Source organism: Vigna unguiculata, chromosome 6, assembly GCF_004118075.2.
Source record: "Vigna unguiculata cultivar IT97K-499-35 chromosome 6, ASM411807v1, whole genome shotgun sequence".
Taxonomy (NCBI): domain Eukaryota; kingdom Viridiplantae; phylum Streptophyta; class Magnoliopsida; order Fabales; family Fabaceae; genus Vigna; species Vigna unguiculata.
The window spans coordinates 33,633,176-33,655,978 of NC_040284.1; the positions used below are offsets into that span (position 1 = coordinate 33,633,176).

Genomic DNA, 22,803 nt, shown 5'->3' on the forward strand with positions numbered 1-22,803 from the left:
TAACTCATCACCATATTATTAAATATCTAGAAAGTATATTTTTATTTGACGTTAGTCACTATTTTTTCTTATACGACCCGAACATATATTTTAGAAAAACAAGATTAATAATCACACAATACCGTTATTATATAGAGATAATTTAATAGAGAAACAAGATATATTGGAACCCACCATTCGTTCCTTTAAGATTTGAAATTTCCATATACAATATAGAAATGCATGTGAAACAAGATTAGAGACGAAATTTCATTTCGATATACGTACAATCAATAAAATTTGTGTTCAATTGTTGTGAAATTCTTATATAAAATATATAAATGTCAAAGTGAAGGTGCCATGAAATAAAAATTGAACGTAAGATAAGAGGTTGATCTTAAAATAAAAGTTAGACTAAAAAATTTGTCAAACCAAAAATGGGGAAGAATCTCATACAAAATTGTCTTGTATATGAATAAGAGGATATAGAAGAGAGTGGGAGAAAAACACACTCAACATGCACAAAACCTCCTTTTGAATAAATAAAAGTGTACTAAATTCAAATAATTCCAAGTTTTGAATTGTGTTTGCCATTATCGTGGAATCAGTAATTATGGTAACAATGAAGCTCAAAAACAAATTCATTAATAAGTTTTGTCATGGCCTTTCAATCTGATTCTCACCTTTTTACTCAATTTTGCCTCCAACATTGTCTCTTACTTACCTATTCCTTTTCGATTATTCCCCCTAGTATCACATGCGTGTACGGTTAAATTAAATTAAATTGAATAAAATAAAATAAAATAAAATCATTCATCTTAATCAAATACTTGTATAATATAAAAAAAGATTTGCATAACTACAGCCAGAGAGGTTGTAAAAGAAAAAAAGCTAATACTAGAGTGAAATAATGTCTGAAAAAGAAAAAAACAAATATGATGAAAATGTAATGTAATATTATTTTATTGAATGAATATAATTGCAAATTTTAAATAACTAAATAATGTGATGTTATATTTATACATGTTGACTTTATGTATTATAATTGCAATATCACGATATTAAATTAATTATTGTCGCGTGTAATATTTGAGTATGGATTCTTCATATTTGAAGATTTAAAGTTGGTGTTCCTATTCTTAAAAACGGTAAAATATAATGATTTCACATGACCAATCGGTAGTGTTATGCTATAAAGAATAAAAATTGAAATTTAATATGCTTACGGCTAAAAACTTATTCCCTTCATCTACTGTGACTAAGATTTAATATTCTTTTACATAAACTTAAAAACAACGATAAATATATATATATATATATATATATATATATATATATATATATATATATATATATATATATATATATATATATATATATATATATTTTAAAACAGTTATACTAAAATAATCTTTCTTTTTCAATAGATATGTTATTTTTTGTAAAATGGATAAATAATTTGAAGACAAATTGAAAAAAAAAAAACTTGATTCGAAGTGAGAATAATCATTAATTAATTTATTTTAGATAATTAAAACTACATTTGTTACTATGATGAATTGTTGGACGAAGGAAACATTATGTACTATAAAATGATGTTATATAAAAAAGTGTACAAGTAACTCTTTAAAAAATGAATATGAATCGTAGTAATTGCGTGTCTTCAATGCATAATATTCGTGTATTAATTAAAATTGGCAGCACCTACCTTCAATGCATACCTTATTTTGATGTCCTAAAAATAAAAATAACATGAATGTAGCATTTATGAAGATTACGTAATTATTATTTTGTTTCATAATGCACACGGTTGATGTATTAAATTAGGGTGACATGGTTGATGGGGTGTTCTCAAATAACAAGTCTTTCATAAACACGAAAAAAATATTTTCATTTGATATCACACGAACGAACATAATTTTTATTCGTATGTGAAAGCCCAAATAAACCATTGTAAAAAATGTGTAGTGTAGTAATCAGACAATCTTTACCATTTGCTAGAATGAATGAATTTCATCTTACCACTCTAAAAAAATTAGTAAAATAAAGTGAGTGTAAATTTTCAATGTTTAATCAAGACATGGACCAATTTTATATAAACAAAAAATCAAAGGAATCTATAGGTAATATTTATTGGATCTGGTAACCAATGTCCTAACAGTACTGATTAAGGATAATTAATATATATTGAATCGTACAAAAATACATATTTAATTATGATATTAAATAAAACCTGACTTAATAATCAATTTTATTTTATTTAAAGGACAAAAATAATTATAAATGTTGTACAAATGTATTTAATATTTTATTTAATGTTCACTGATACAAATTAAAAAATAATTAAATAATAAAAACTATATTTTAATATTGTTAAAAGTTGAATATAATTAAATATAAAAAATTTAAATTAACAGAAAATAGCAAAAGAAATAAGGTTAAACATGTAAAGAATTTACAAAAAAAAATAAATAACTAAAGTATCAATTTGAGCATAGATCTTACAAATCTCAAAGACCTTGTTTTATATCATTAAATTATTGTCTAAAAATTTAAAAAGATATTTTTGTCTTTATAAAATCTATTATATACATTTATATTATTTTAATTAATATACTTAATTATTTTAATTTTAAATATAAAAATGATGAAATCAATGCACATTAATTATCTCTTAACTGTGACACCAGTCAGCATTGTCCATATTTATTTGCTTATTAAATTATTAGTAAAATGATTTTCCTTACGACAAAATTAGAAATATTTGTTTGAAGTTTACACGACTAAACCTATCCTATCCTATGTCTACCATATATACTTGAAACCAAAAATTCCATAGATTTTCATAATCAATAGCGGGAATATTCTTAAATATTTGTTCAGTTTCAAGGCCATAAGATAAGAAAGAGAGATTAGTGAGTTTGTTAGTTAAGGTAAAATATTTTATGCCAAACACTAATGATATGTATAGCAGAAAACTGAAAATCACTTGTGTCACTGTGAATCAAACGACATCATCTGAATATTTACTTCATGCATGGTGAAGAAAACTACACCAAATTGCTTCTTCATATGTTCCATAATATCAGGTAGAACCATCTTTTGCCACAGAGTTCTTCTGTTTTCTAAAGCAAATAATCAAAAGATGCAAAAGAAATATTAATTAAGTGTATATTTTGTTAAGAGAATATTAATTTGTTGGTATGCAATTAACGTTTATAAACGATGGGACTGAGATCCTGAATTGGGAGTAGTAGAGGAGCTCAAGCAATGAAAGCAATCCCAATGATTGAGAAAAAGGGATTCAATAGTAAGAATGAAGAAATAATAACAAATGTGTTTGATGGAGTATCTTATTTTGTCCTGCTCCTACCTTTTGCATAGCCAGAAGAAGCCTTCAAAGCAAGAAAACCTTGAGTATCAGACAAAACACCAACACAAGACCAAAGAAATAGTGTCACCATGCATGCACTGTGTAAAATTTGCATGGCAGGTGTCAGCATGTTATTCAGAGATGTAAAATTTGTCACGTAGAGAAATGAAGTGCCAAGTGCCACCAAGGCAAAATGGTTTTTGGGTACGCTACCTACTAAAACAGATTAATCCCTCACGAACCCTGAATGACTTCATTACGCAGTACTAACATTCTCACTCATTCCCCTAACCAATAATAACGATACATGCTTTTATCTTATATTGTGTATAAATAGGAGGAGTTGCACAACACAACACATCCTCATTCACTTCCTGCACCAGATTGAAGGGGTTGCTTTGGAATAAACCCACCAAGGTTTCCTCCTCACAACCCCTAAAACTCTAAACACCAACACTCCAATCATATATCATGGCCATCTTGGGGAGTCACAATCCTCTTGCAGCCACTTTTGGCATATTAGGTAATCTTCAACTAAATCTTCTTCTTCTTCTGCATGTGCTCAAATCATATATAGTTGAGTTATTGGTTGATCACAAATTCATTCCCTCAAATGCTTGTTCAGAATATACCATAACTAACACCTACGTAATATTCTCCTTTTCAATTCTTCAGGAAACATCATTTCCGTCATGGTATACCTGGCTCCGGCGTAAGTACACCATTCATTCTCTGTATCAGATTTCCTCATTCTGTTTAAATATAATTAGATTTGATTTTCCCTTGAATGAATTCTCAGGCGAACGTTTCAGAAAATCTACAAAAAGAAATCCACCCAGAGTTTCCAATCTCTACCTTACTTGGTGGCATTATTCAGCTCTTCCCTTTGGTTGTTCTATGCATCATTCGACTTCAAACACTCCCTTTTGATTATCACCATAAACTCCTTTGGATGCGTGACAGAGATCATCTACATTCTCATCTTCGTAAAGTATGCGGATAGGGATGCCAAGGTATGTGTGTGCCTCAACTCAAAATAACTAAAACTTTTTCCATAATTTCTCTAGCTTACTGATATACCTAACACACCTTCGCCAATCTTTAATAACAGAACTTAACCATTAAGCTGTTTGCGGTAATGAACTTGGGGTGCTTGGCCTCGATCGTTTTGGTAGTGCGTTGCGCTGTCGATCAAAGCAAACGAGTCTTAATCATTGGATGGATTTGTGACGTGGTTTCAGTGATTGTCTTTGCATCACCTCTGAGCGTTGTGGTAAGCAAAATTTTCAATTCAACCAAGAGATGCTAGAGTCAATTTGCAATACTCTCTAACTAGATATTTGCGTGCAGTTCCAAGTTATAAGAACGAAGAGTGTACAATTTATGCCCTTCTGTTTGTCATTTTCCCTCTTACTGAACGCCATAATGTGGCTTGCTTATGGTTTGTTCAACAAGGACATGTGCGTTGCGGTAAGTGCCTATTACCACTACATAAAATTAGTAACAGAACTTCATCAGATATTAATTAATTTGATTACTATTGCAGATGCCAAATGTGGGTGGTTTAGCACTGGGACTGCTTCAGATGTTGCTACATGTGATTTACAGGAAACGTGGTGCGACGGAGGAGGTAGCGACGGAGGATGCAGTGAGAACCATTGTGGTGGTGATGAATCCATTGGGGCCTGCAGAAGTGTTTCCAATAGCAGTGAAAGATGAACATTCTGAAGGTGGAGAGGACGATGCAGAAGGGAAAACCGTGGAAGCCAACGATTGCCCTCTGTGATACGTATAAATAACACTACTTTGTTCTGTTTTCTGCTGCTGCTGCTGCACATGATTCTCTGAATCATTCTATCATCTTATGTTATGCTTGTTCAAACCTTAATATCAATCAAAATATGCTTTACCTTAACTAATTAATTCATTTACTTCCTTTTTCTCAATACTTCCATTGCTTTTACGGGTTAAAGGACAATTAATTAACAACGACAATCAAAGAAACAAAATCATCTAAAGTTTTGTACCAATATCGATGGCGTGATTAATATAATCCACCGCAGCTTTTTGAGATAACTTTTCTTAGTTAAACTTCAAAATCACTGTGGTTGGTTTTGTGAACGAAAATCGAACTTCAAAATGGGTTTTGTGGTGTATTTATTACCTTAGCTACTTTAACGGTGGCTGTTAAAACACAAAAGGTTGATTGTGCATGAAAAAGCGAAAGATATGTTTCCGCCAATAGTGTTGCTTTTTCCTCCTTTTTGTTAGCGTATCGTATCAGTTCATGACTGTTAGTATCAAACATACGAGGTTTACACTTTGTCACACGATCACAAACGTTAAAATAACGTTATAATCTCTTTCTGAAAACAAAAAATTAAAATAGTATTTATATCAATTAATTTCCCAATGATGACACAATCATATATATATATATATATATATATATATATATGCTGAATCTGGGCCTTTAGAAAATTGAAGCCCAAAAACACTTGTCCAAACCAATAGGACAAAACTATGTACACAAATGGGCCTGTATTCGAACAATGGTCCGTTTAAATTTCACTAATTTATAAAATTTATTTTCTTAATTCATGATATTAATTAAGGAACACAATTCGACATTATACATGTATTATTTAATTCAATTAATATTATTTTGTTAGACAATTTCTTTAAATTAACAGTTACGAAATTCATATCATCATTATTTTTCACTACTTCAAAGTTTCATATATGTTTGAAGTTCATAAATCTAGATATTTTTAATTGAGTGTTTAACTTTTTTATTGCATTGAATAATATATATATATATATATATATATATATATATATATATATGAAGTATATATTTTTAATTTTTTTTAACTTGTCTTAATGTACTAAAAAATGTGAAGTCATGTGAATAGAGTAAATCGATGATTAATGTATACTTATAAAGTATCTTTTATCCTATTAATTAAAAACATGTTAACATCTATCGATAACGATAGTTCTTTAGTCACATGATGTGTAAACTATTAAAGAGAACATGAACTTCGTCATCTCATATATTTTCAACCAAAGGAATGAAAATAATTTGTCTTTATACACTAATTGTTATATCTTTCTATATTAACACTAAAATCTTACATTTGTTAACATATGAAAACAAGAAAGATGAAGGAACAAAATAATAGTCATGACACCTAATTAATTGAAAAAAATAAATAATATGTACTCATTTGAATTGAAAAATATATATAAAAAAGAATCCAATACTTAATAGACTAAACTAATTATCAGAACTTAATGGCAAATGTACAAATTTATGAAAAAAACTAAAAGTTAATTATTTTTTCAAAATATGTTTTTATGCGTATATTGTTTTATTAGATACTATTTTCTTAAATATTGAAAATGATTACGAAATTTACATTGTTTTAAATAACTTTTATTCAACCGTAAAGAGTGTCTATACAAAAATTATTTAGTTTATGTTACAATTAGTTTATTTATTTAAATACCGTGATCTATTTTATATATGTTATTTAGTGATGTTTGGTAAGGATCGAAGATAAGAGTAGTTGAGCTTTAAGTCAATTCCTGGTGAGAAATTTTTTGTTTTCCTACCTAAATCATTTTAATAATATACAGTGGAACTTACAGTAATGAAAAATTGTATATTGCTTATCGTTCCGGCCAATTTTTTTTTCATCGTTTAGTTGAAAACAAAAACTAATTCAACTTTCGGCTTCTTTGTGTATTTGGGTTCGATTTCATCTCGAAATTGCAAAGAAGTCTGTAGATTTTTTTTTTTAAACAGGATTAAGTCATCAGGATGGACAACGATATTAAAGATAAAGTAATCTGTTAGTATTATGGTGCTTGATTTAGTCTCATATTGCTTAGAATTGTAATTTGTGAGATGTGATTTTTTATTTTACTATATAAGAGACCTTATGTAAAACTTTGAGATATACTAGAAATAAACATACTTCCAGTGTAATTGTGAACGTAGACATACTTATACGTCGAACCACGTTAAATTCTCTGTGTTTTTTTTTTCCTTTATTCTTTTTCGATTAAGAAGAACGACAGTACAGAAAAGGACAGAAAAAAATTTTCAACGATTCTATTTTACAAATTTATGATAAAGAAACCCCAAAATACAAAAAAAAAAACTTCAACTTTCTCACTATTCTCATCACGTTGGTGGATGGTGTTTTCTTGTGTGGATTCATTCAACTATCAAAGTTTTATTACCAGACACTGATATTTTAATATTATTATTTTTTATTACTATTTGATATTATTTTACGTATCTATTTACTTTTTTTTCTTTTAAAAAAACTATTTTACCTTTATAAAAATTATCAAAACGGAGTAAAATAACTTTTTTTTCAATTATTACGTAATATAAGGTTGTGATTTGATGTTGAATTGAGACATAGTCTATACTGATTGAGAAGATTCAGAGAATAACAGAGGGATTAAGCAAAGCATAGTGTAAAAGATGGTGATGTTGTTGAAAGAGAAGCATGTGGTGGTGATCGAGGGTGACGAAAGCTTCAACTCCACCGTCTCTGGTATCCATCAGAGCGATGGTGTTACTAACCATCTTATTCACACTGCAAGCCCACACTGCTTCGCCCCAACCAAAGTCAACCTCACCCAGTGGAAACCTGCACCAACTCGAACACTTATAAACAACACTATTCTTCTTCATAACTTCACCTCTTTCCTTCAAACTCTCCATAACCACTCCAAAACCACCATCTTCTTTCAACTTCTCTGCCTTACTTTCCACAAACTCCCTCATACTCTCCCTCATCCTCTTCACCATCACCTGCAACTCCAACTGCGCCTCCTCCTCCACCGTCACCGCGAATGGCCACACAAAGTTCCCCAAGGCGCCGTCCGCCACCGCCGGCTCCATCCGGGGACGGAGGTTCACCGCTTGGAACAAAACCGAACGCTTGAACGGCGCCGTTTCCGAGCGAGAAGCCGAGAGGGCGCATTTCCATATCAGTGCAAGCACCACCTCCACCCTCGAAGGTTCAAACGCGCAACCTTCTCCTATTCTCTTCTTCAGCGCTTTCACCTTCGACGCTTCGAAAACGAACCTCCTCGACGTGAAGTTCTCCGACGAGGCGGTGTTAATGGACGCGGTCACTGCAGGAGCGGGAAGCTCTCTCGGAGGAAAGAGCGCTGCGCCGGCGGCGAGTTCGGGGTCTCTCGTAGGGGTTTCTCCGGCGCACGCGGCGGTCCAGGTTTTGAGGAGTGCGATGACGGCTGCTATGTCGGCGATTTTGTGGGAGAGAGAAATGGTTACGGCGGTGCCGCCGCAGCGAAAGGAGGTGAAGCGTACGAGGAGGAGCATGGCGGCGTTTGTTGAAGTTTGGTTATCGGTGGAGGGGAGGAGACATTGGAGGGTGTGGAAGTTTGGGGCTTTGAGGATGTCGGAGAGAGAGGTATTGGTGTGGGATTGGATGAAGAGGGCACCGACGTCGTTGCAGTGGAGGGTGGTGGCGCTATGGAGGTTTCCGGCGAGAGGGTAGAAGCGGGTCAAGGTGTGAGAGAGTGAGGTTTGAAGGAGTTGGGATTTGGTGGAGAAGTGTGGAAGTGTGTGAGGGAAGAAGAAAGTGATGTTGCCATGGATGTTTGGGAAAAGCTGGTCAAGTAAAGAGAGTTTGAAGATTTGGAGGTGTGGTGGTGTGGCTATGGAGGGTTTTATGTATCTTCTCTGCTCCACCTCAAACTTTATCTCTTCACTCATTTTCTTCTTACCTTCTTCTTCCTTCATTCCAACTCTCTCATGCTTAGGTTACTTACATTACACCCTTATATAATAGAAAAAAATATATATGTTTTGATAAAGTTTTGTCGGCCAAATTTTTATAATTCACACGTGGTAGTATATTAATGGATGTAAAAAAATTTGATGTAACTTAAGAAGAAAAGAAAAATGTTTGATATGTTTTGAAAAAAAAAATAATAAAAAGTATTATAATCCTATATAATATGTCCACTCTATTTTCATGCATAATTTTCTTACTCAAACAAGAAAGGGTGAAAAAGTCAATTTGTCCTTTCAAAGTTTCAAATTAAGTTAATCTAATAATGTCAACAAGTTGAAAAGTTATATAAATATCTTCAAAAGTGAAAAATAAATCTCAATATATTTTTAATGTTAATTTTGATTTGTTAAACTTAACAATTATACTTAAAGAATTCGTTGACATTATAAATGTACATTTGAACTATTTATTTTGATTATTTTTAAATTTTCAATTAAGTTTTTCATTTCTATTTTTTTATCACATTTTCAACATTTTTGTTCACACATTTCATTTTTGTCTCATTTACTTTTATATTACGGTAGTCATTTAAAACTAAATATTTATAGTCTTAAGGTGTATTTTATAGTCTCAATGTTAACTTTGAAATACTTTTTACACTGCCCTTGATCAAATGAATATTTGAGATATTACATGAAGCACGTGAAATGAGTATTTGAACCAGAGACATTTTTTAAATATTTTAAGAAATTTCTTTTCCTTATAAGTTACCAAGGTACATAAAATTTCTTGTATTAAGTATTTTATTTGTATCTTTTAGATTTTAGACCGAATTTTAAAACTACAATATCTTATTAATTAATATTATTTTTAATGTTTCATTTAGTATCAATTAATAAATTAATAAATATAGAGAGAGGATATAATTTGATTGAAAACCATAGTTTTCTTTAATTTTAAATTTAATCTCTTTAATTTATTTACAACCAGTATAATAAAATATTTATTATTAACAGTAAATACATACTTCATATTATATTTTATTCTTTCTAAATGTATTCAATTTCACTTTTTATAGTTACAATATTTTTGAAGAAAATTATGATGATCATTGTTTGAGTTCATGATATTACACAACATGTCTATTTTATTTATATTTACAGTAACTCCTGTAAAGGATACACACGATAATTAAATTCAAAAATCAAGGGATTAGTATGATGCAAAAAAAAGTGTGAATGTAATGTTTCAAGTGCTCGAGGAAGGGAAGATTAAGGATAGAAAAAAAGTTGTGTACTTCACAAGTCTCATGAGTGATTAATGTAATTTACTAATATTTTTATTACATTTTTAATTTAAAGCATATATTAAGTTTTGATATAGTGGTTAAGTAACTTGCCAATATATAACAACATAATATTTTCTCCTAACTCAAATACAAACAAAGAAAAAAAAAGTAATAAATGTTTCATATATTTAAATATAAACCAATTTCAGCCATTGTTTAAATGTTTAATATGATTTGAAAAGTATGATATTTACATTTTGAAGAAATAAATTGCAGACTAGATAGGCATTTTGCAGTAAAAATTATAAATGAAAGTTAGAATACTATTACAACATAGTCCATGTTTATCAGTGTATCCTCCCTAAAACATGAAAAAACAGACGATCTAATTAACATTACTCATACATTCTAATTTCAACTCCCTTCCCCCAAATATATTAAAACATTACTTAGCTTCAGCTTCAGCTTCAATATCCATCAATAGTGAACCGGTAATAAGCTTCAGCTTCAATCAAATTAGTCCATTTTCTCTATGCAGCAATGTAACTTGGAATGATCCTGCAAAATAATCAGCAAAGCTATGTGTGTATAAATTAAGCTTTCAAATCTTTTCCTCTCTGTTTCATATTTACCCTTCAACACTATCATGCATCATTTGTTTGGTATCTACACTAGGACTTCAAAACTAGTCCGTGAGGACTAGCAGCATATTACATCACCACTGTGCTGAATTCACTCGCCGAAGCATTCGTCTTGGTTTACTCTTCTCCTCAACTGGAATAAGGCACTCCATCAGCTGCACCAAAAAGAGTAAAAGGACACTGAATCACATTAACAGACATGCAACAACCACTTAAAAGTTAACTATGAAGTTCACTTCACTCTCTAAACTCTAGAAACAAAAATATTACTCCTGATCTCCGATTCATACTTAACCAAGAGATGTAAATTTAGGTATTGAAAGTGATGCACTGTATGTAGCAGGTTTAGAGTTCCAAGAATATCTTTCCACCAAATTCCAAGGATAAGTGGACACATGGCACATTTGAGAGTAATTCAGTGAGATTCAATAGTCCATCAAGAATGGTAGGCAAGACAATTTAATGGGCAAAAGACTATATGATCTGAGTGAATGAGCCAAAGGTAGTTCTTGAAAGATCCCAAAAGAAAGCAGAAATTGAGATTAGACCTAACCTAATTTAACCACTGCAATTATATGGGTAGGTGGATTGTGTCCTTCACATTGCTACAGCAATTGTATGGTGCAGCTGATCAAACCTAACCCACATGTTTGAAAGGCAGTTAAAATGTGAACATTAATTGACTTCTCTGTGAACATTATTATTACACTTCCTTCCTAGGCTGACTCACCCCATGAACTGCTGTTGTTCGAATTCAGCATTCAATTCATAGTTATAAAAGCAAATAAATGAAAGTTGACTTGTTTTCTTGAGGCATTCAAGAATTACGCCAGTCCAGTTACATCATCACCCAGGTTGAAGCAGAAGGGAAGTGGATACTGTACATACCTGATTGAACCTCTGCTTTCTCCTTTCAGCCTGCATACAACAATACCCAATATTTCATAAACTCACGAATCGTATGTTAACCAAAAGAACACGAAAATCTCCAGAAAGAATCGACCAAGAAAAGGCAGATTTTCACAGAAGATGCGACCCGAACAAAACGATTTTTCTTTACCAGTTAAGGTTTGAAGTTCACACTTGAATCATAGAAAAGACAGAATAGAACTCGGAGTGAATTTGGACAATGTTAATAACTTTATACATAGTACTCTGGATTCGGAAAAAGAAAAAGAGAGAGAGGGGAAACTCCTCATAACAATAATAATAATAAATTAATAAAAAAGATGAGGTGTGATGAAACAAACCTCTTCCTTTAACAATCGAGCATTCTCTTCCTCGAGAAGTGTAACCAAAGACTCTAACTCAACTGTATAAGCCTGGAAACAACATACATCATCATCATCATCATCACAAACTCACACTTGCCGAACAAGTTTCAAATAAAAAAAAAATTGAAAAAAAAAAAGAGAACCTGTTTGCGTTCCCTGGACCTAGCGGCAGATTCTCTGTTTTTGATCATCCTTCTCTGTTTCTGAAGAGTAGCCCTATCCACGACGGCTTCCTCCACGGCCTTTCTCTTTCCCCTTCCCCCATGAGAGGGCGGAACGGCGTCGTTTCTGGCAACGGAGGTCAACAACAAATCGTGGAGGCTGATTGCCATGTCCTGAGACTCAGCGCCGCCGACCACCTCGTCCCATACCTGGCTCGAAATCGAACTCTGCGCCGCCACATCGGGATTCGTCGTCACCACCACCTTCGACGATGCCATGTCGTCTTCCGATTTCTGCGTTTGGTGTTAGTTATTATTATAGAGAACAGAGAATAGAGAATAATAGGGAATAGAATAGGGAATAAATAAATAATCATCACCAAACTCTCCTCACTTCTCCCAACACATCACAACAAAATTGTTTTAAGCCTAAACCCTGCTACAACTTTTAACACCTTCTGATTCCTACGTAACAAACACTATTCATAAATTCCATCACAAACTAGCCATTAATGTTACTCTCTAATTTCCACTTTTGCCCCGCAGGATTTCAAAATTCATCAAATTTTGTAATATTTAATATACTTGTATGTTTGTAATTGCAATATATTTTGTATATGCAACAAAATAATGGATTTTTAATATTGGAAGTATAATTCGGTGGATCGAGAAAAAAATGGAGTGGTTGGTGGAAGTGTTAATAGTGGAAAGACAGTGTTTGGTAGATTTGGTAGGATTGGTAGAAGAATGAAGTTTGTGTTAAGAAAATGGTTTTGAAGAAAAGATGGATCATGGACAGCACAAAAGATTCGTGTGGGATTAAGTAATTGATTTGTGAAATGTTAGGAGATTTAAGAAGTAAATAAATGATTGGTGGAAAATAGAGTCGGCAGAAACCAATTAATATTCTACTATTCTTTTTTTACAAGAATGCAATAAATTAGTAGCAACATGTCACACTCAACAAAAGCAAAAACAAAACATGATTATTCATGAAAAGTGGATTGAACGTGCATGAAAATCTAAACGCGTTTTCATTACCGGTAACTGCCAAAAGCTGAATAAAAAATTTTAAATTTGCCCTTCTTTCTTTTGGATCTCTTACAAAGAACTGTAGTGAGGTGATTAAACTTTAGATAGTAAATGACCGCATCATATATAGCTAACAAAAAATTGAAACGTGATTGAAAAAACTAATGGGTAGTGAAAATAGAATTAAAAATTATAATAATCACTCACCTTCTATACAAAATTGATTTCTAAATATTTAAAATATTTAATTTTATGTAATTTGATATAATAAATAATAAATAATATTTTTAATTATTTTTATACAATAAAAATTACATGAAGTAAGTTAGTCTTCAATCTGTTTGATAATGATCACGTGAAACAAATCATTTTATCCAGAATTTTCATATTTTAAATTGCATTGACCATTCGCTTATTGATCAATGATAATTCTGGTAAGAAGTCTGAAATTGCGTGGAACTGTATGATTTTTTTGTTTAAAAAATGAGTTTATATAATAATAATAATAATAATAATAATATTGATAATTGTTAAATTGCTTTAATGTGATGGCTGATCAAAAGAGATAAAAATTTCCTAACAGATAAGTTTTGGGTTTTACAAATCTAACATATAAGCCTGACATATCCAACAATAAGAAAAATGTTTTCTGTATTGGTAAAAAGAAGGAAAAAGTGCGAAGTATTTTAGTCACGCTGAGATTTCTTTCATATTAAATATTAAAAATAATATGTTTAAGATATTCACTTGAAATATTTTAGGTGTAGGATTTCAATTTTACAAAATTTCATGTTAAGGCGAGATTATAATATGAAAAGAAAAAATCTCAGAACAAACTCTCAAAATCTTAAAAAACTTGTTTATATTCTCATATAAATAAAAATTAGATTGAGACTAACCAAAATTTAATTAAATGAGATCTATGATTAGAATGGAAATAAGATAGTCTTATATCTTAATCTAATACGCAATTAACTTTATGTCAAAAAGATGTTAGTTTGAGTTACAAAATATACCTAATTTCATGAACTGGTGAATGGGAACAGCACCTGCATTATAAAAGAGATACGTAAGTCTAACACGTTTTAATTTTTATAAACTCGTGTCTATGTATTATAGAACATTTGTCAGTGTAACACGTATTCAAAAGTTTTAATATTTATTTGTCGGTTGTGCAAAACTTGTGCGTGTATGGGTTTACATAAACCACTATTATAAAACATTTCCCAGTATCACATCATGTATATGCATAAAATTATAACTGTTGAAAGGTATGATTGAAAATTATTATCAACATAAAAATGTAATAATAAAGAAAAAAATCAGTTAACACACTCCTTACCACCGGATTCCCCACCTAATTTTGTGTTTAATGTGTATAAATAATTTATTGAAGTTAATGATTTAATTTAGAATATTGTTCAAACTACGTGTAAAAATTGTTATCTTGATAGAGATACTATAAGAAAATAAAAATGGGTTCATAATATTAGTAATTTATTAACCAAGTTAATAATTTATATTTGGGTCAATTATAATGTTAAAATAAATTAATTATACAACTTTTTGCACTTAAAAAAGAACAAGTTGGTGTGACATAATCAAACCGGAACATATAAAAGGCAAGTTAGTTTCTTGACATATGGTGGAAGGATGATACTTCACCTCACTATAGGAAAAATAATTTATTATTTTTAGAAATTAAATGAGTTTTGTGTCAAATCATCCTTACCTATTACACTTACGAGGTAGCAAACAATTGATGATTATCATTCGTAAAGTGAATGGTTTCTGCAGTTCTTATCTAGCCAAAAAAAGTAAATATTTGAATGACAATTTGTAAAAGGATTTTAATAAAAGTTTTTTTTAAAAGAAAAAGTAATGAAAGATAGCGAAAAATATTATCAAATGAGTTGTCCTTACTTAACAAGTAAATTACATTGACAAAAATTTGTTTCTATAAATAAACTTTTAAACCAAACACTTAGTTAAATAACTGTACTAAAACAACCTCATTAAAGAAGTACTTACGGAAAATGTTTATATGAATATAGTTTCTCTTTGGTTAATTAATACAAGAGTAAAAAATATCCGATAAAAATGAGTTTATACATTGTTCAAATTCTTATGTGATAAAACAAGTTAAATAATAAATTAAATATATGGATTAGTTCAAAAGTTTTTTTAATTCTTTTTAAACGACACGATAATTTCAGCTTGACAAGCAAGTAGACTATAATAATCTGTCTCGTAATCATTTTCGTTTGAGATTACAAGAACCTCTATGAGATGTTTAAAGGAGAACTAACCGCAATATGGTATTATGAAATTTTTTATAATTGTTGTCCTATTCATAATTTTAATATTGTGTATTTATAAATAAATTATATAATGTTATAATTAAAAACTGCAATACAAATTTATTATCATAGATATAAATATCTTTTAAGTATAATATAATTAAATTGTAAAATAAATTTTGAACAATATACTCGTTTATGTTTGTTAACTGTTACTTAGTTTTAACCATATTAAGTTTAAATACGTTAAGTTGTTTTTTATTTTATTTTAAGAAAATAAAAAATGTGATGTTTTTTTAGATAGGTGTGCAGGAAGAAACATATGAAGGGTGCAGGAAGAAGCGGGCTGTAATTTATTTAAAAAGGGGAATTGAAGTACAAGAAGGCCCAGTGTTAAAAAGCCCATGAAAGAAGGTCCAGAAAGAAAAGGGGAAGAAGGAGGGTGGGAAATTGGCAATAAAAGACTAAAGTATGAAGATAACGGTAGAACTAATATTTTGAAAGAAAAAAGGCGCGAAAAGAAGAAACCTGATCTTGAAAATGTGGAGGAGTTTTGGTGGAGTGTGGGTGAGGTGCATCGTAGTAGCGATATTGCTGAAGGCCGTTAGTGTGATGTGCAGACCCACAAGAGAGTTTGATTCCATGCTGAGCACCGTACGGGCCAGAGGGTACGACCTCTTCTGCAACGCAATCGTCACCTCTGATCTTCAAATGGACATTCTCTTTCATCAGAACGACAACAAAGCCACCTCACGCGCCTTCACCTTCTTCGCTCCCACCGACGCTTCCCTCTTCGCCCTCGACATGACTCAGACCGCCTCCTCTTACACCGATACGCTCCGTTTCCACGTCGTCCCTCGCCGCCTATCCCTCGCCCACCTCCGCCTCCTCCCCGACGGTTACACGCTTCCCACGCTCCTCCCTCAGCGCTTTCTCCAACTTACGCGCCCCAATTCCTCCGCCATCGCCGTCGGCGGCGTCGACGTTGCTTTCCCCGGCCTCTATTACGGCCACTACTTCGCCGTTCACGGCCTCGCGGGAATTCTCAGTCCCCGATCCAACGATTATCCTTCGCCTTCTCCTTCGCCTTCGCCGGCGGAGTTGGCTCCTCCGATTCGTTCAAGAAGCAGTCCTAAATCGCCGGCGAACCAACCAGTTCTTGCTCCAGTACCGAATTTCGCTCCGTTGCGCGTTTCTCCGGTTGACGCTCCGGCATCGGCTACTTCGCCGGTTGGTTCTTCAGAAGAGGAACCTGAGTGGAAAGGTTATCCTCCGGCAGGTTTGCCTCCCAGATATCCTGGTTCAGCAATATCACAGCCACCGGAGGGATATTCCGACGCTTTGGCTTCAGCTCCGGCGCCTGAAGCATTAGAAAGAATGAGAAAGTGTCTGAATCCCGTTGGAGGATTGGAAGAATCTGACATGCAGTGCCATTCAGCATGAATCGTGCATTTCAATTTGAGTGACACTCTCACTGCCACCGAATGCAAATTAAGTTTCCTTTTTGTTTCTTTGGCCTTTTGGAGTTTTAGAAATTTCAGTGTATATCTCTACAACTAAACAAAAAAAGTGATTTGTTGTTGTTGCTTACACTTGCTTGCTCCCTCATTTTTGCCAATTCTCCATCAATAATTAATTAGATGTTGAAATGACAATTAATTAATGAACAAGAATCTTACTGCTATGAAAAAATCATAACAAATACATGAAATTTATTATACTATAATAACTATGATACCATCAAAAAGGAATCTTGAAAGTGTAATATTGAGACAAAATTGTTTACAAAGATGATAGTAATGGCAATATTTTGTAATTTCATTTTACAAAAGGAGCTTTCTTGAATATCAGATTTTGGTTTCATCATGTAATAGAGATTGAAGAGTGAAACCTGCTGACTTTGACCAATGGAAGAATTTGTTAGGTTAGGAATGTATTGTGTATTGAATAAGTTGAATGGATGGTCAACATTCTGAATTCTTCCTCAGAGAATCATGCTATAATTTTTGTTTCTTCGTTAGAAGAATGGTACGTGGAATGCACGTAAAACTTTTATTTTCTAAGAGAATAGAAAAGTTTGTCAAATAAGAAACGTATCCACGTGCTACTGTTATAGTAAAGTAATATTAAAATTATTTAATTTATAGCGTTATATTTTTCATTTTCCTTTCAAACCAAATAAAGAAAAGTATTTATTTCTCGAGTTTGTTGTCATTCAAAATATACAAAGAGATCGATTCACCACTACGTGTTGAAGACAACAAATTCCATAAAGAAGAAATCATTTAAAACAGAAAACAAAAGAAGCAGTTATTATTAACTTTTTTCTATTATTGGTTGAAAACAGAAATCGTTTATGTTAGAGTTAGGGTATTAAGTCGGTCTCCTTTATGAGGAAGGAACAGAATAAATCAAAATCCTTATGAATGAAGGAGTGGATAAGTAACTTGCAGAAGCATGTTTACAACCCAACGCGCAAACGTGTGGTTTAAACATAGAAAGCATGATGATGAAATGATGACAGTGGCACCAAGAAAAGGAAGAAAGAAAGAAGCATGATGGTGACATTAATTGAATGGTAATAAAGATCACAATAAAATATAGAAGAAAAGAAAAAGGAAAAAACTAACGAAAAGATTAAAGAGGGAAAAAGACAAAGGTAACACGTATGTATATTTAGTAAGCGATAAACAATAGTTTTAAAAGAGCCTATAAAACGATTTCTGGGTTGTGTTTTGTTTCAGCGTTTTTACTCAATCTCAATGGCATGCGAAAAGGGGAAGAGTTGTGCGAAACGAAAAAAACCTGGTATGTTCACGCAAACGGAGATTGAGATGGCGAGGCAGCTCGTACAACTTAGCAACAGCATCACAGATTCTAGCAATGGCATCACAGGTAGCTTGAACAGCGGCGAAAGCGTGGAATGGAAATGGAGAAAGAGGAACGATAACGATATTAGTGATGCAGTAGAAGATGTGTTGGCAGAAATAGAAGAAGATGAAAGCTTAAGGAGAAGAAACAACAGGTACCGCTACATTCAAGATTTGTATAATTCCACAAGATCAATTGAGACATGAGCACTGCAATGTTCAGAAGATTGAATAGTATGTATATATTAGCGTGGTTAGTCATGTGTGAATGGGATTTTATTCAAGAATTTTTTTCAGATTACGCTTTTAGAAGTTCAACAAGGTTAAAACAATAGTATGCATCGAAGATGAATAACTTACAATTGAAGAAACCCACAACGTCGCATGTTCCTAGGTGTTACTGCATTTACATAGTCGAGTTGATAATGGATTAAGGCAGCTTCCATTTACATTGCCACAATAGAATCCAAAATCCAACTATAATTTAGTAATAAAGGTATGAGATTACTTTCTAAAATTATAATCCAATCTGGGTTAATAAATAATTGACTTCAGTAATTTAAATTATATTCCAAAATTATCATACTAGCAAGAAAAAAAAGATTATTATGACAAACAATTCAGAAACATGATAAATTCTAGGTTTATTTTTCTATTTTATCTTCTAACAATTCATTAAAATTAACTATTTTAAATTATTTTATGACTTCTGTATATAAAAACTAGTCATTTCAGATAATCTAAACAAAATAGATAGTCCTAATATAACTACTTTTTAACTTATGTGTCAAAAGATCAAATTTATTTCACGCAATCTATTTTAACTATAATGAATTATATCTTGTGGTTTATCGCACACTGAATGTACCACAACAAAACCCCCCACATCAAGCGGTAGCAGTGGCGGTACGTTAGGAATATAAACAATCTAATTCGTACGGTGTCGTACAAACAATAGATTAAGACAAATATAAAAATATTCATTATAGTCGAAATATACAGACGGGCATTAACAAGTTTAATATGCAAAGTTTAAACCGTTCCACTATCGCATAAGAGAGACTGATAGATAATTGTCGAATAGCTATCAAGTGAAACGTGAATTTCACCAATCGGTGCTAAAGTTCAAACGCATACAGGTTGGCTACAAAATTATCAACAATATACATTCACTATAAAGAACATAGAATGTTTGATTGATCAATTTGAAAAGAATTTCGTATAAAACTAAACATCTAATTCTTCGTAACTAAGAGCTTCAATGCTCAAGATGGAAGACACATTCTTTCAATCGCTGCAATTTACTATGATCAAAGTTTCTGCTCGGTCACTTGAGGTTGCTTCTTTTACAATAAGCATCAGAGAGGCAGGGTCGACAGTCCAGTCTTGCTGTAGTACATCTAAATTATACAACCAAGCATGTCAATAATGATAAGAAAGAGAGGGTGCAGACAGTCCAATCCAATTACAAAATATAATCAATATCCAATTTCAAAAGCTTCTAGGATAGTGAAAATTACTTACAATTTGTAGCACCATCCTCATTCATTCCCATAAATAAAGCAATGTCTTTAATGCTTGCTTATTGTTGAATAAGCAGAGAGAAGCAGCTGAAACATCTCCTCTGTGTAAAGTTCTGGAAAAGTTTATTGGTGTTAACATTTTCATCGTACTAAACACCAGATATAGGTGCACAAAGCTATTCGGAAAGCAATATAAAACAAGCATATTTTATCAAACAGTACATTACTACTTCACTACTTTTATGCAATATCCATACATCCTCTATCTTCAGTACATGTTAGACCAAGAAATTACAGCATTCGTCAACATATTTTCCAGTTATATGTGTAAGGAAAGTCCAACCAAAACATTTTTAATTTTGAGGTTTAAAATATAATACATTTTGTTCTCGCCAAACTAATTATACGGTGCCATTGCTTTCATCCATTATTACGTGAAGAATAACACTGCATACTGTTACATAAAACCATTTAAACAAATTAATTGATCCACACACGCACGCTTCACCAATTTCCCGACCCAGAAAGTATAACACATAGTCTATAATTAACATTCAACCACAAGTAACATGAAACGGGATAAAAAAAGTGAGGACAACATTTTTTATGAAGCTATGATCTAGGATAACAGCTTTCGACTCAGAAACACAACAGAATTTACATATATACAGTTGGATTGTTTAGAAGATATTCGAAGTGACAAAGTGAGTAAAGTAATAGCCATTTCGTTCAGATATACAAGAATGTAAAGAGCGAAAACAAGAAGAGAACTAAAAGATAGATACATGTCGTGAACATAATAGTGAGCGAGGAGGTGAATGGTGTAGGGCCAATCGTCCTTGTAAGCAATGCCATCAACTGCAACCTGAGTGAGGATTCATGAATTTGAAGTAAGCCACAAACGCTAATGAAAGAGGAAAAGGAGCAAGAATCAGATAGACAGCTACCTGAAGCATTAGGTTATCGCATACATCCGCAACTTTGTCGTACGACTTCGAATCCAACGTAAAGAGAAATCCATCACTCTCCGATCAAATCCCTATAACAGCAAAACCCAGAAAACTCAAACTAATTAACGCTAACCACGAAATTCAAATAAAATGGTCAGTTAATAATTCTCTTACGCTACCAAACACGGCATTAGCGGAGCCATACCTCAATTCGATGCGATTGAAAAGCTCAAACCAGCTTCTGATTCTCCGGCGGAAACGTATATAAACGCTACGGTAACGACGTGGTTTTTGCATTTCTATCCGTGACAGTACCAAAAGGTGTGCGCTCTTCCAGCCCAACGAAGTATTGGGTGCCTGTAAGTAAGGCCCATAAGGCCCAATATTAAAAAAATATATTGGGTGACTGGGGGGTCTTTATTCCTGCACCTCCAAAATTTCTTCTACACTCAAAAATTTCTTTAAATTCCCAAAAAATCTTTTGACTATTTAAGGAAACCAGGAAACACCACACCCCCAAAATTATGTCGACTTCCGAAAATCAAAATATATTACCGGAAGTCGATTTTCGGAAATCAAAATATATTACCGGAAGTCACTTCAAGAAGTCAAAATGTATCACCGGAAGTCAACTTCCGGAAGTCAAAAATTATCACCGAAAGTCAACTTCCGAAAGTAAAAAAATATTCTCGGAAGTCGACTTCCGGAAGTCAATAAACATTCTCCGACTTCTGTAAGTCAAAAAACAAATTTTATTTTAAATATTTTTAATTCTTTTTAAAATTTATATTTTTTAACTTTTAATGATTTTTTTAGTTTATTATTTTATTTATTTTTTATGTTTTCATATTTCTTGATATATTTTTTTTTAAAATATTAATATCTATATATATATATATATATAATTTTATTTTTATTTAATATACTGAAAAATAAATATAAATATAAATATAAAAATAATTAAAATTAAAATAATATTAAACTTTAAATAAAAAAACAAAAAAATTATTTTGCTTCATTTAATTTTATTTAATATTTAAATTCATTTTAAAATAATAAAACTTTAAATTGAAAAAAAAAGATAAAAAAGAATACATACATATATATATATATATATATATATATATATATGTATATATATATATATATATATATACATATATATATATATATATATATATATATATATTTGTGTGTATATATATATATATATATATATATATATATATATATATATATTCGTTTTTTTTAATTTTTAATTTCATTATTTATATATGTTATTTTAAATATGATTTTTTTAATTCTTTTTTATTTTAATTAAATTTTTAATAAATTATATAAAAATAAATTTAAATTTAAAAACATAAAAAAATATATAATTGAAACAATTTTAAAATTTTGATTAAAATTAAATATTTAAATTTTAAACAAAATTAAAAAATTCAAATAAAATATAAAATACTATGCATATGAAATATATAAATAAAATAATTACAATAATATCAATAAAATTAAAAATAAAATTAAAAAATAATTTAAATTAAAATAGTAAAACTTTAACTCAAAAACAAATATATATATATATATATATATATATATATATATATATATATAGATAGATATATA

The 22,803-nt window shown here is 31.3% G+C and overlaps 4 protein-coding genes and 1 long non-coding RNA gene across 7 annotated transcripts; 2 read left to right on the plus strand and 3 right to left on the minus strand.

Moving 5' to 3' along the window:
• The first annotated feature begins 3,703 nt into the window (after nt 1-3,703).
• On the plus strand, nt 3,704-5,271 carry LOC114188898 (bidirectional sugar transporter N3-like). Its single transcript, XM_028077563.1, has 6 exons — nt 3,704-3,875; nt 4,028-4,064; nt 4,152-4,365; nt 4,464-4,625; nt 4,703-4,822; nt 4,899-5,271. The coding sequence occupies exons 1-6, from the start codon at nt 3,824-3,826 to the stop codon at nt 5,136-5,138; spliced, it is 825 nt and encodes a 274-aa protein (XP_027933364.1). The 5' UTR covers nt 3,704-3,823; the 3' UTR covers nt 5,139-5,271.
• Nucleotides 5,272-7,768: 2,497 nt separating this feature from the next.
• LOC114187215 (BAHD acyltransferase BIA1-like) lies at nt 7,769-9,177 on the minus strand. Its single transcript, XM_028075401.1, has one exon. The coding sequence runs from the start codon at nt 9,141-9,143 to the stop codon at nt 7,812-7,814; it is 1,332 nt and encodes a 443-aa protein (XP_027931202.1). The 5' UTR covers nt 9,144-9,177; the 3' UTR covers nt 7,769-7,811.
• A 1,527-nt stretch (nt 9,178-10,704) lies between these two features.
• LOC114186540 (G-box-binding factor 4-like) lies at nt 10,705-13,279 on the minus strand. 3 transcript variants are annotated; one of them, XR_003605106.1, is made up of 5 exons: nt 12,485-13,279; nt 12,318-12,389; nt 11,798-11,985; nt 11,621-11,704; nt 10,705-11,222 (listed from the first exon to the last, which is right to left on the minus strand). XR_003605106.1 is itself a non-coding variant. In XM_028074475.1 (5 exons), exons 2-5 carry the CDS (start codon nt 12,779-12,781, stop codon nt 11,142-11,144), a joined length of 480 nt encoding a protein of 159 aa, XP_027930276.1. In that variant the 5' UTR covers nt 12,782-12,796; nt 12,883-13,271; the 3' UTR covers nt 10,705-11,141. The 3 variants fall into 3 exon arrangements, 1 of the variants encoding a protein (XP_027930276.1); XR_003605107.1 differs by having other exon boundaries at nt 11,956-11,985; nt 12,485-13,276; XM_028074475.1 differs by lacking the exon at nt 11,621-11,704 and having other exon boundaries at nt 11,956-11,985; nt 12,485-12,796; nt 12,883-13,271.
• Nucleotides 13,280-16,190: 2,911 nt separating this feature from the next.
• On the plus strand, nt 16,191-17,375 carry LOC114188983 (fasciclin-like arabinogalactan protein 19). The gene has a single exon (XM_028077674.1). The coding sequence runs from the start codon at nt 16,375-16,377 to the stop codon at nt 17,275-17,277; it is 903 nt and encodes a 300-aa protein (XP_027933475.1). The 5' UTR covers nt 16,191-16,374; the 3' UTR covers nt 17,278-17,375.
• A 2,338-nt stretch (nt 17,376-19,713) lies between these two features.
• On the minus strand, nt 19,714-21,476 carry LOC114189150. Its single transcript, XR_003605575.1, has 5 exons — nt 21,383-21,476; nt 21,175-21,266; nt 21,013-21,092; nt 20,229-20,340; nt 19,714-20,104 (listed from the first exon to the last, which is right to left on the minus strand). It is a non-coding gene; the product is annotated as an uncharacterized LOC114189150 (long non-coding RNA).
• Between the last annotated feature and the right edge of the window lie 1,327 nt (nt 21,477-22,803).